This window comes from Oncorhynchus mykiss, chromosome 13, assembly GCF_057628025.1.
Source record: "Oncorhynchus mykiss isolate SJ-2025 chromosome 13, ASM5762802v1, whole genome shotgun sequence".
NCBI lineage: Eukaryota > Metazoa > Chordata > Actinopteri > Salmoniformes > Salmonidae > Oncorhynchus > Oncorhynchus mykiss.
This window is the reverse complement of record NC_143034.1, coordinates 40,274,754-40,288,326: the sequence shown is the minus strand read 5'-3', so window position 1 is coordinate 40,288,326 and position 13,573 is coordinate 40,274,754. Positions and strand designations below refer to the sequence as shown.

Below are 13,573 nucleotides of genomic sequence, written 5' to 3'. Positions count from 1 at the left end.
AGACTCATATCAAACATCTCCAATCTAAAATCAAATCTAGAGTCGGCTTTCTATTCCGCAACAAAGCCTCCTTCACTCACGCCGCCAAACATACCCTAGTAAAACTGACTATCCTACCGATCCTCGACTTCGGCGATGTCATCTACAAAATAGCTTCCAACACTCTACTCAGCAAACTGGATGCAGTTTATCACAGTGCCATCTGTTTTGTTACTAAAGCACCTTATACCACCCACCACTGCAACCTGTATGCTCTAGTCGGCTGGCCCTCGCTACATATTCGTTGCCAGACCCACTGGCTCCAGGTCATCTACAAGTCCATGCTAGGTAAAGCTCTGCCTTATCTCAGTTCACTGGTCACGATGGCAACACCCATCCGTAGCATGCGCTCCAGCAGGTGTATCTCACTGCTCATCCCTAAAGCCAACACCTCATTTGGCCGCCTTTCGTTACAGTTCTCTGCTACCTGTGACTGGAACGAATTACAAAAATCGCTGAAGTTGGAGACTTTTATCTCCCTCACCAATTTCAAACATCTGCTATCTGAGCAGCTAACCGATCGCTGCAGCTGTACACAGTCTATCGGTAAATAGCCCACCCAATTTACCTACCTCATCCCCATACTGTTTTTATTTATTTACTTTTCTTCTCTTTTGCACACCAATATCTCTACCTGTACATGACCATCTGATCATTTATCACTCCAGTGTTAATCTGCAAAATTGTAATTATTCGCCTACCTCCTCATGCCTTTTGCACACAATGTATATAGACTCTCTTTTTTTTCTACTGTGTTATTGACTTGTTAATTGTTTACTCCATGTGTAACTCTGTGTTGTCTGTTCACACTGCTATGCTTTATCTTGGCCAGATCGCAGTTGCAAATGAGAACTTGTTCTCAACTAGCCTACCTGGTTAAATAAAGGTGAAATAAAAATAATAAAAATAATCAGAACACAACTCACGTGAGATAAAAAAATGCATACAATGAGTTTTACTATGACTTCAGTATTACTTGGCTGGACGAACCAAATCTTGGGCCCTGAAAGACCTGCCTCTTAGCATCGGAGAGAAAACTTTCGTTTTCAAGTACATTTCCTGCAATTCTACACATTTTGTCATGTGGCAGAGATAATTGTTGTTGTTGCAGCTTTAAAGCTAATATCCTGCAACGCTACATATTTTTCCATGGGGCAGAGAGGAAAACGTAGCAATTTTAAGGATTAAATGACAGTGCACTTGTGTAAAAATACATTTGGGGGAATAAAATAAGTATTGAGTGAGAAATGGATAATTGGTGGAGTACTGAGGATACCAATATCCCTGTTAGCCTCTCAGGCCCATGTTGCCCATGTTTAAGAACAAATTGTAGATGAATAATATTACATTGTATTGTATTGCACTCTCCATACTTATTCCACGGATCCCTTCGTCAAAAATTGTTACATTTTGTTGTTGTTGTTAGTAATATTTTTTTCATAAAATAAACGTTTATTAGGTACACCACCCTGTTCACGAAAATAGATTGTTATATAAAGCAGGGAGACGGGCTTCGAGGTGTTTAGTTACTGTTTGATTGAACGTTGGAATGGGCAAAACGAGTGACCTAAACGACTTTAAGCGTGGTCTGATCGGCGGTGCCAAGTGCGCCGGATCCATTATCTCAGTCACGACCGCCCTCCTGGCCTTTTCATGCACGACAGTGTATATGGTTTACCGAGAATGGTGCGACAAACAAAAAACATCCAATTAGCGGTAGTCCTGTGGTCGAAACGAGCTCGATCATGAGAGTGGTTGAAGGAGAATCGCAATTATCTTGCAAACTATCAGGCGGGCCACAAACAGGCAAATAACGGCGCAGTGCAACAGTGGTGTGTAGAACGGCATCTCAGGACGCACAACTCGTTAATCCTTGTCACGGATGGGCTGTTGCTGCAGATGACCACCCAGATGACCACTTCTATCAACTAAAAATAAGAGGCAGTCTTCTACGGATGTGGATTTCTGGATCTCTCCAACTCTATTCGCAAATAAATTTTGATATCCATAACTGTCTCTCTGGATTGCTCCCAACACAGTTTGACTGTTGTTGCAGGAATTACATTCCTCTGTTTTAATACCCAATTAAAATCAAACACTCTGTCAATTCATAAGGATATGTATGACCCTTATTAGTATAAAAATGGACAGAGCCCAGTCTTAAAGTCAAACAGCAGCCTTTATTCACGAGAGTACTGCTCCTTACACATTTTACCACAGGTTATAAACTTAAAATGACGTCATTAGTTTCAGTACCAACCCGTGCCATCTCCGTTCTAGTACAAAGGCTGTATGGTTCTCACATCGTCTCCCCCTATTAAGTTGATATACAGTGCCTTGCGAAAGTATTCGGCCCCCTTGAACTTTGCGACCTTGTGCCACATTTCAGGCTTCAAACATAAAGATATAAAACTGTATTTTTTTGTGAAGAATCAACAACAAGTGGGACACAATCATGAAGTGGAACGACATTTATTGGATATTTCAAACTTTTTTAACAAATCAAAAACTGAAAAATTGGGCGTGCAAAATTATTCAGCCCCTTTACTTTCAGTGCAGCAAACTCTCTCCAGAAGTTCAGTGAGGATCTCTGAATGATCCAATGTTGACCTAAATGACTAATGATGATAAATACAATCCACCTGTGTGTAATCAAGTCTCCGTATAAATGCACCTGCACTGTGATAGTCTCAGAGGTCCGTTAAAAGCGCAGAGAGCATCATGAAGAACAAGGAACACACCAGGCAGGTCCGAGATACTGTTGTGAAGAAGTTTAAAGCCTGATTTGGATACAAAAATATTTCCCAAGCTTTAAACATCCCAAGGAGCACTGTGCAAGCGATAATATTGAAATGGAAGGAATATCAGACCACTGCAAATCTACCAAGACCTGGCCGTCCCTCTAAACTTTCAGCTCATACAAGGAGAAAACTGATCAGAGATGCAGCCAAGAGGCCCATGATCACTCTGGATGAACTGCAGAGATCTACAGCTGAGGTGGGAGACTCTGTCCATAGGACAACAATCAGTCGTATATTGCACAAATCTGGCCTTTATGGAAGAGTGGCAAGAAGAAAGCCATTTCTTAAAGATATCCATAAAAAGTGTTGTTTAAAGTTTGCCACAAGCCACCTGGGAGACACACCAAACATGTGGAAGAAGGTGCTCTGGTCAGATGAAACCAAAATTGAACTTTTTGGCAACAATGCAAACGTTATGTTTGGAGTAAAAGCAACAGAGCTGAACACACCATCCCCACTGTCAAACATGGTGGTGGCAGCATCATGGTTTGGGCCTGCTTTTCTTCAGCAGGGACAGGGAAGATGGTTAAAATTGATGGGAAGATGGATGGAGCCAAATACAGGACCATTCTGGAAGAAAACCTGATGGAGTCTGCAAAAGACCTGAGACTGGGACGGAGATTTGTCTTCCAACAAGACAATGATCCAAAACATAAAGCAAAATCTACAATGGAATGGTTCAAAAATAAACATATCCAGGTGTTAGAATGGCCAAGTCAAAGTCCAGACCTGAAACCAATCGAGAATCTGTGGAAAGAACTGAAAACTGCTGTTCACAAATGCTCTCCATCCAACCTCACTGAGCTCGAGCTGTTTTGCAAGGAGGAATGGGAAAAAATGTCAGTCTCTCGATGTGCAAAACTGATAGAGACATACCCCAAGCGACTTACAGCTGTAATCGCAGCAAAAGGTGGTGCTACAAAGTATTAACTTAAGGGGGCTGAATAATTTTGCACGCCCAATTTTTCAGTTTTTGATTTGTTAAAAAAGTTTGAAATATCCATTAAATGTCGTTCCACTTCATGATTGTGTCCCACTTGTTGTTAATTCTTCACAAAAAAATACAGTTTTCTATCTTTATGTTTGAAGCCTGAAATGTGGCAAAAGGTCACAAAGTTCAAGGGGGCCGAATACTTTCGCAAGGCACTGTATGACTAAGCTTAGGACAGCTGGTGTAGATAAGCCTTCTAGCCAGTTTGGCTATAAGTTCATTCATTTCTACCATGGTACAGACAGTCATTGTTCTAATTCTTGATTATATTTGCACACATTATATTCAGTACTAAGATTAAAAAGATAATTCATACATATACAGTAACATAATAGTATTCTCATTAGTACACATACAGTAACATAATAGTATTCTGATTAGTCAGCCCTGATTGAAATGTATACATAATTAGTCATCATTGATAAAAATTCCCTTAACACTGTCCATTAGATGGAGCCATTGTTCAATTTCTATTCGACTGTGCTTTTCAACGTACTTTCGAAGTCGTGCTGCATAGACAGCACCACAGATTTCAGCTTTTACTGGTTCTCCCTTTTGGTCCAATGGTGTGAGCTTTGGTGTGAGCTCAACCAGTCTGACTTTGATGCCTTGCTGGGTCTCCCATCTTAAGTACACTACGGCTCCATAGCTCTTGTCACTTCCCCAAGGTTTTCCAATCCAGTTGACTGGTGTGAGGCTTCTGTGAAAGGTGATTTGGCCAACACATGTGTATTCCTCAAATAATTGGATGGTTTCTTCCCTCAAATTTTCAGACAAAGCTTCCTGAAACGCCTTTCTGACAAGAATGGCGCCCTTTTGTTTGGCAGGTGTGGCGAGGCCTATTGGGTCATACAGGCTAGTTACCTCGCTCAGCAGTTCTCTTCTAGTCAGTGGGTTTGGAGTTTTCCCTCTAGCCTCTTCATCAAGGAGATTTTGGCCGACTCTCATTTTCTTTTTCCTCTTTGAGAAATTGATTGAAGTCATGAGGTACAGTTTATCTTCCTCAACATGGTATCCAACTCCAAGGGCTTTATTGTCTCCTTCCCTCATTTGGTTTGGGAGAATGAGTGCTGTGCTTGACTGCGCTCCTTGTTCTGCTGGTACGATCTCCTGCCTCCCACTTTGATCTGACCGGACCCAGGGCTTGAGGAAGAAGCCGCTTGCCTTCAGGATCTCTTCAACCCTTTTGGTGTTCTGGTCCAGCTTTTACAAGTCATTATGGGGAGTCAGGATGTCATCGACATAGGTATCCTCTTCAAGGATCCTACGTTCCTCCTCCAGGTGAGCAAACATGGGCAATTTGGCTGTCTCTCTCATAGCCAATTGCGCAATGCACCCTGCTGGTCGATCGCCAATGTTGACTCTGGTGATCGCATACTCTTCAATCTCTTCCTCCTCAGTGTCTCTCCATAGAAATCTGTGGCGGTGCATCTCCAGGTCTTCCAACCACACAGAATTGTACATTTTCTTAATGTTGCCGAGGGCAGCATGGACGCCTCTCCTGAACCTGAGTAGTACTGCTCGGATGGGATTGAGGACATCAGGCCCTTTCAGCAGAAGGTCATTCATGCTGACCCCTCTAACCTTCTGGCTGCTGTTCCATACCAGTCGCACAGTTGTTGTGACAGAGTGCGGGTTTGGCGCCACCAAGTGGCTGACATACCATACTGGCCCCTTCCAGCTGGCAATGAGCTCTTTGGTGAGTTTCTTTGCTGCTCTTCTCTCCACCACTTCATGGACTTGAGCTGTGTATGCTATTCTCCACGCTGGCTCTTTTTTGAGTTGCTTTTCTGTTCTCAAGAAGGTGGCTTCCACCCCACTCCTGTTGTCAGGAAGGGAACTTGGATCTTGAATCCTGGGGTATTTTGTGTCCCAGTGGGGTTCATCGCTGTGAGCATCTGCTTTGATGTAGTTGAGGCCTTTCCTTATGATCTCCAGCTCTCTTTCCTCACTCAGAGTCATTTCCTTGCCTCCTGGTTGACAGTTGCCGCACCGGCATCCTCCACACTTTGGGTCGCAAGCTGCTCCAATGCTGTCCCATTTCCACCAATGCAAGAACTCTCTGCGAGCAACTGTGCCTTTGGTTTCAGCTGTGAGCAGCTTAGCTATCTATTGATACTTGACAGCGGTTGCTCTCATGGATCGAGCAAAGTGTGTTTCAGACCTGTGTGCGGCTATATCCACTTCTTCAAACAGATCTGGATGTGCTCCACCAACAGTCTTTCCTAGCGGGCCTTCCCACAAGACAAGGTCTCCAATCACCTTCACTCTTTGCGGAGCAAGTCTTCCTTCGCGGTGGCTTATCAGTAGCTCAATACTCTCCGGTCTACTCAGATCTCCTAGATTGACTTCTGGGAAGAACTTCTTGAGTTGCTCAGGTTTGATGACTCTGTGGATGTTGGCAATTTCATTCAAACCATAGCACATAAGCTCATGAGCTCTTTCCATGCCTATGGGCGTTTTGACCCTCACTCTGAGGAGATATCTTCTGGTTCTAATCTTCATGGCCATTCCTCCGACTCCATGAACGACTAAAGTGATGTTTTCATTTCGAAGATTTAATCTTCTGGCAGCTCTGTGAGTGATGTAGTTTGTGTCCGATGCCACGTCGATCAGGGTTCCAATTTTTTTTGTCCTGCATTGTTAGTTACCTTGAGCAGCATTAGAATAACTGCCAATTCTTCTACTGCACTTGACTCAGTCACTCCCAGCTGATTCTTTTCGACACAGTTTGTTTTCGCAGTGATGTTGGTGAATGCTTTCTTGAATTTCTCTGTCATCTCTGGGGAGAGCTTAGATACAAATTCCTCCTGCTCCTCTGTACGTGTATACCTTCTCACATTGGATTGTCTTCTGTCTGAGTCACTCCTCTTGAAATCTCCCTTCAGACAAAGAAAGAAATGATGGTCTTTCTTACAGTCTCTTTTCTTGCACAGGTAAGTGTCTTGCATTCATCATCTTCTCCATGACAGACCAAGCACCTCTTGCAGGCCCCCATCTTTTCTACAGCATCCAACTTTTCCACAGGCTTCAGTTCTTTGAAACGCTTGCAAAATAAGATCTTTTCTCTATGCTTTTCATCTCCACAGACAACACAGCCGCCTTTCCTTGTGGAACGTGTGGACGCATATTTTCTTTCCACACAAGCATATTTCTTTTCTGGCTTTTCACTCACTCCCAGCTGCTCTAATTTTTCAAGAATTTCCTCCTGTGTTTTCAGGAATTTAAGAAGGTTCTCAAAGTGATTGTCCGGCGTGACATTATTCCTCGGGTTAACCATGAAGACAAGCCAATCTCGCTTGATGTTGTCAGGTAACTTGCTTTCTATGGATTTGATCACTAGAGGGTTGTTGATGGCTCCTGTGCCTCCAAGCTCTGTGAGATCATCCAGTGCCTTCTCTATAGTTTGGATCATGTCGATAACTTTCCTTGACTGATTTACTCTTAAAGCAGGATTTTTCTCCAGATCCTCAATTATCTCCAAGGCAATTGTAGACTTGTTTTCATACCTGTTCTCAAGCACCCTGAACATGTCCTCAGCAGTATTGTAAATAGACAAACGGAGGTCTCTGCACATTATCTCATCTATACTGTCAAGGAGTTGGATCTTCTTTACTTCGACTGAGCCTGTTGGTTCCCCCTGGTTCTGTAGACTCTCCCAGTCTCTCCTCCATCGATGGAAATTCCTTTTATACCCACTGAACCTGGGTAAACAGGTTGGTTTTATTCTCAATGTTGGCTGTGGAGCTGGCGCTTTGAGAAATCCTGCCCTCCTTTCTTCAGGGTTGTTTCTGAATGCTTTCAGATCTTTTACTCTGGCCTCCAGCCATTCTTTTTCTGCTACTGGAATCCACATCTCCCACTCTGCTAGGCTTGTGATTGCATCTTGGACTTGTGCCTTCGCACCATCCCACCGTAGCTCGAAGCCATCTCTATTTACAGTAATAACAGGTATTCGAGCAACTCCATCACAGGCGGTCTCAGCTTCTTTGATTGCAGACTTCACCTCGTCCTCCCCGTATCTAGGCCATAGGTTGGACTGGATCATCCCCCTGACCTCATCCAATCGTACTTCGCATTCTTGGAATGTCTTCTCAAGTTCAGTCTGCTGCTGCTTGCTCAGGTCAGCTTCTTCACCCTCATCGGTTTCAGCTTCAATGTCTGCCAGAAGTCCAGCCCTGTATTCATAATTTGTCTCACTGACCTTCCTTGCCTCCGACGTGAGCTTCTTGAACTCCTCTCGCAGTTCGCTCTTAGTCATGTGTTTTGCACCTCTGCTAAGGAAGTTTGCTTGCTTGGTAAAAGCACTCTTAGCCAAAGTTCTTTCTTGCTTCAGCTCCTTCACCGTTTTCTTGCAAAAGAAGATCTTTTCAGTGTCTCTCCAAAGAAATCTCTGGCTTCCAGCCGTTCTTTTGACAGAGTCAGGATTTGGTGTAAGCAGCATGAATCTATGGCCCCATTCTGCCTAGTGTCAACGGTACAGGCTGGTGGCATGGTGTAATGGTGTGCGGAATTTTTTCCTGGCACACGTTAGGGCCCTTGATACTAATTGATCAACATTTCCATTCCCCGAAGAATTTGGGCTGATCTGGAGGCGAAGGGGGGGTCTGACTCGGTACTAGATGGGTGTACCTAATTAACTGCCCTGTCCTGTCTAACTCACCGGTCTTGCCCTGTCCCCTCTAACTCACCTATCTCACCTACTTGTCCTGTCTAACTAACCTACTTGTCCTGTTTAACTCACCTATCGGTCCTGCCCTGCTCTGTGTGAGGGGATGAGTTTCCCGAAAGCCTCATAGTTAACATGGCACGCTATTTCAATACTCTCAACAACCCAGCTGCTCAGCCAAAAGAGGGGGTGGGGTAGTTCTGGGTCTTCGAGATAAATAAAGTACCACGTTAGCTACAAGGCTTTCGTAAACCTCAGCCAAGCGGTTAGTTGAGGGTGTCTCTCTTTTACAGAAGTGGTTGGTTGTTTGTGTGACTTGCTTTGCTTTGTGGCTGTATGTACAGGTGCGGGAGGTGACTCGTGATGCTCTGGAGTGTGACCTGCAGTTTGCCGGCTTCATGGTCGTCTCGTGTCCCCTGAAGACCGACAGCAAGACTGTCATTAAAGAGATCCAGGAGGCATCGCATCATGTGAGCAGGCTGTCTCAAAATACACACGCACGCTCACACACAATGATACAGATTACAATTATTACAATAATATCAGGCACATCCATGCACGCAGTCACTCAGTCACACGCACACACACACAAACTACACATACACATAACCCTCCTCTCCTCTGTCTCTCCCTCAGGTGGTGATGATAACAGGCGACAACCCTCTAACAGCGTGCCATGTGGCCAGAGAGCTCCACTTCATCCAGAAGGAACACACACTTGTACTGCAGGCCAGACCCAACCAGGGTATGCACACTAAGAGCCAATTTATGCTTGATCTGAAAACTGTCCTGTCGGTTTTCACTCCAACCCTAATCTAGTGCACCTGATTCTAATAGCTGGTTGATAAGCTGAATCAGGTTAGTTACAACTGGGGTAGCACAGAAAACAGACAGGATGGTAGCTCTCCGAACATGGTTGGAGGGCTCTGTACTAGACTAATCTACAGACTAATGCACTGATGATATAACCATGTGATTGTTGTAATGAAGGGATCTATAGTGCACAGTGCATGTGTTGTAGACCTGGGTCAAATGCATATATATTATACTTGAGCTGCACTTGATCTACTTCGCCCCAGTGCAATGAAATAATATGCAAACCAAATCAAGCGCACCTTAAGTACTTGAGACTATTTGACATAATATGTATGTTTTTAACCCAGGTGTAGTGTGTCGCTTTTTTAAGAATGCACTATAATATGGTAACTTGTGCCGTTGTTCCTTCCAGGTGAATGGCAGTGGGAGTCTATAGACGGCAGTGTGTGTGTTCCGCTTCCCCCGCCATCCGTCCCCTCGTTGGTTCATCAGTATGATCTGTGTGTGACGGGGGAGGGGCTAACCAGACTGACCAGTGACACCCGGTTGCTCCACGCCCTCCTGCCACATGTCCGGGTGTTCGCACGGGTCAGCCCTAAACAGAAGGTCAGTCTTCTTGCCTCCATGTAGACGTTAGCTAAGTCAGAAATGGCACCCTACTATTTTTCTAGTGCACTACTTTTGACCAGGGCCCATAGGGCTCTAGTCAAAAGTAATGCACTATACAGTATAGGGATTAAATAGGCTTACATTTTGGACACTACCACTGAATTCTATTTTTGTGTCAATAAAGCTTTGTTCGATTTGATTACCCTTCAATTCCAATTGTTCTTATTTTACTCCATTTTTGTTGATGTAATGAATTTATTAGATTATAAAAGATAGACTACATATATTCTTGAGTGTACAAAACATTATGAACACAGGCTCTTTTCCAGGTGAATCCAGCTGAAAGCTATGATCCCTTATTGGGGAGTGTAGATGAAGGGGAGGAGACAGGCTAAATAAGATTTTTTTTTATTTTTTTTTTATTTATTTTTTAGACAATTGAGACATGGATTGTGTATGTGTGCCATTCAGAGGGTGAACGGGCATGACACAATATTTAAGTGCCTTTGAACGGGGTATGTTAGTAGGTGCCAGACGCACTGGTTTGTGGTTTTTCATGCTCAGCAGTTTCCTGTGTGTATCAAGAATGGGGGGGTGCAACTCAATATTAGGAAAGTGTTTTTCGAGTTTTGTACACTCGGTGTACAACCAACACACTCAAGAACTGGCGGTACATTTTGAGGCTAGTTTTGTGCTAACTGTGTGTATTCTTATTGTGTTGCAGGAGTTTGTAATCACTAGTCTTAAAGGATTGGGCTATACAACATTAATGTGCGGAGACGGGACCAATGACGTCGGAGCACTCAAACACTCTCATATCGGTGAGGTCACTCGACATGTCAAAGTTGCTGAATATTGTGCACAGCGTTAACGGACACACCTGTCTTAGACCATGATATCTTCAATTCAACATTTATTGTCTCAGTAGGAAAATTTATACCATCCTCTTATCAAAAACAATGTCGCTATATGTGAGTCATTTTGTGACCATTCTCTCTCTCTCTCTCTCCCCTCCCTCCCTCTCCCTCCCTCCCCCTACCCTCTCTCCTTCCCTCACCCTTTCCCCCCGACAGGTGTGGCTCTGTTGGCCAACGCTCCAGAGCGTATGCCTGAGAGGAGGAAGAGGGGCAGAGAGAAGGAGACCCCAGCAGCCGACTCAGGGGTCAAACTGACCTCCAGGGCAGCCAGGCAAAGGGTCATGGCCCAGAGAGAGGAGCAGCTAGCCGCACAGAAGGTGGTGTGTGTGTGTTGGGGGAGGGAGGGAGGGAGAGGTGATTGTGCGTGTTGTAAACCATTTGGTGTTAATTCTGTTGTAGGAGAGGATTAGTCAAGTCTTAAGGGAGCTGGAAGAAGATCAGATACAAGTAGTGAAACTGGGAGATGCCTCCATTGCTGCCCCCTTCACCTCCAAATTATCCTCCATACAGTGCAGTGAGGAACATACATACACATAATCAATACACATTTTATTTTTTTTATAAAATGTGTGTTTTTGTTTACACCCACACTGTATACAAACACAAATTAACACTCACTCACTCACTCACTCACTGTCTCTCTCCCTCACACACTGTCTCCCTCTTTGTCATCTCCTCCTGCCTAGTCTGCCACGTGATAAAGCAGGGCCGCTGTACGCTGGTGACCACACTACAGATGTTTAAGATCCTGGCGCTGAACGCCCTGGTGCTGGCCTACAGCCAGTCTGTCCTCTACCTGGAGGGGGTCAAGTTCAGTGACTTCCAGGCCACCCTACAGGGCCTGCTATTGGCTGGCTGCTTTCTCTTCATATCCAGGTCAAAGGTGAAAGGTCACATGGCGGGAAAAACACTGTAGTGCTTTCTCTTGATAGTTTTTCCTCCTTCAGTTCCTTTTGTCCTCTCCTCCCTGCCTCCTCAAAACGTCAGAGGGAAGCGTTTGTTTTCCTTGAGTCCTTTCATCAGTTCCCGACAGACATTTTTTAGGAGGAAAGGACATAAGGAATCGAGGAAATAGTATTGCGAAAGAACCTGTGACATCCATGTAATGCATGTACTGAAGTTGTGATTGGTAGGAAACCATACTGTGGGGCAAAAAAGTATTTAGTCAGCCACCAATAGTGCAAGTTCTCCCACTTAAAGATGAGAGAGGCCTGTAATTTTCATCATAGGTACACTTCAACTATGACAGACAAAAGGAGAAAAAAATTCCAGGAAATCACATTGTAGGATTTTTTATGAATTTATTTGCAAATTATGGTGGAAAATAAGTATTTGGTCAATAACAAAAGTTTATCTCAATACTTTGTTATATACCCTTTGTTGGCAATGACAGAGGTCAAACATTTTCTGTAAGTCTTCACAACGTTTTCACACACTGTTGCTGGTATTTTGGCCCATTCCTCCATGCAGATCTCCTCTAGAGCAGTGATGTCTGGGCAACACGGACTTTCAACTCCCTCCAAAGATTTTCTATGGGGTTGAGATCTGGAGACTGGCTAGGCCACTCCAGGACCTTGAAATGCTTCTTACGAAGCCACTCCTTCGTTGCCCGGGCGGTGTGTTTGGGATCATTGTCATGCTGAAAGACCCAGCCACGTTTCATCTTCAATGCCCTTGCTGATGGAAGGAGGTTTTCACTCAAAATCTCACGAATACATGGCCCAATTCATTCTTTCCTTTACACGGATCAGTTGTCCTGGTCCCTTTGCAGAAAAACAGCCCCAATGCATGATGTTTCCACCCCCATGCTTCACAGTAGGTATGGTGTTCTTTGGATGCAACTCAGCAATCTTTGTCCTCCAAACACGACGAGTTGAGTTTTTACCAAAAAGTTATATTTTGGTTTCATCTGACCATATGACATTCTCCCAATCTTCTTCTAGATCATCCAAATGCTCTCTAACAAACTTCAGCTGGGCCTGGACATGTACTGGCTTAAGCAGGGGGACACGTCTGGCACTGCAGGATTTGAGTCCCTGGCAGCGTAGTGTGTTACTGATGGTAGGCTTTGTTACTTTGGTCCCAGCTCTCTGTAGGTCATTCACTAGGTCCCCCTGTGTGGTTCTGGGATTTTTGCTCACCATTCTCGTGATCATTTTGACCCCACGGGGTGAGATCTTGCGTGGAGCCCCAGATTGAGGGAGATGATCAGTGGTCTTGTATGTCTTCCATTTCCTACTATTTGCACCCACAGTTGATTTCTTCAAACCAAGCTGCTTACCTATTGCAGATTCAGTCTTCCCAGCCTGGTGCAGGTCTACAATTTTGTTTCTGGTGTCCTTTGACAACTCTTTGGTCTTGGCCATTGTGGGGTTTGGAGTGTGACTGTTTGAGGTTGTGGACAGGTGTCTTTTATACTGATAACAAGTTCAAACAGGTGCCATTAATACGAGTGGAGGACAGAGGAGCCTCTTAAAGAAGAAGTAACAGGTCTGTGAGAGCCAGAACTCTTGGTTGTTTGTAGGTGACCAAATACTTATTTTTATTGTAAATAAATTCATAAAAAATCCTACAATGTGATTTTCTGGATTTTTTTTCTTCTAATTTTGTCTGTCATAGTTGAAGTGTACCTATAATGAAAATTACAGGCCTCATCTTTTTAAGTGGGAGAACTTGCCCAATTGGTGGCTGACTAAATACTTTTTTGCCCCACTGTATTATTATGTAGCCC

At 44.1% G+C, this 13,573-nt stretch overlaps 1 protein-coding gene across 1 annotated transcript in view; it reads left to right on the top strand.

Annotated features, from left to right (window-relative positions):
* The window catches only part of LOC110486103 (endoplasmic reticulum transmembrane helix translocase), a 44,274-nt gene that overhangs the window by 26,964 nt on the left and 3,737 nt on the right, over positions 1-13,573 (top strand). The window contains exons 15-21 of the mRNA XM_021557455.3: positions 8,845-8,970; positions 9,137-9,245; positions 9,729-9,922; positions 10,650-10,746; positions 10,999-11,159; positions 11,242-11,356; positions 11,529-11,725. Of these exons, the coding sequence (XP_021413130.3) occupies positions 8,845-8,970; positions 9,137-9,245; positions 9,729-9,922; positions 10,650-10,746; positions 10,999-11,159; positions 11,242-11,356; positions 11,529-11,725 (999 nt within the window). The remainder of the gene's footprint in view (positions 1-8,844; positions 8,971-9,136; positions 9,246-9,728; positions 9,923-10,649; positions 10,747-10,998; positions 11,160-11,241; positions 11,357-11,528; positions 11,726-13,573) is intronic.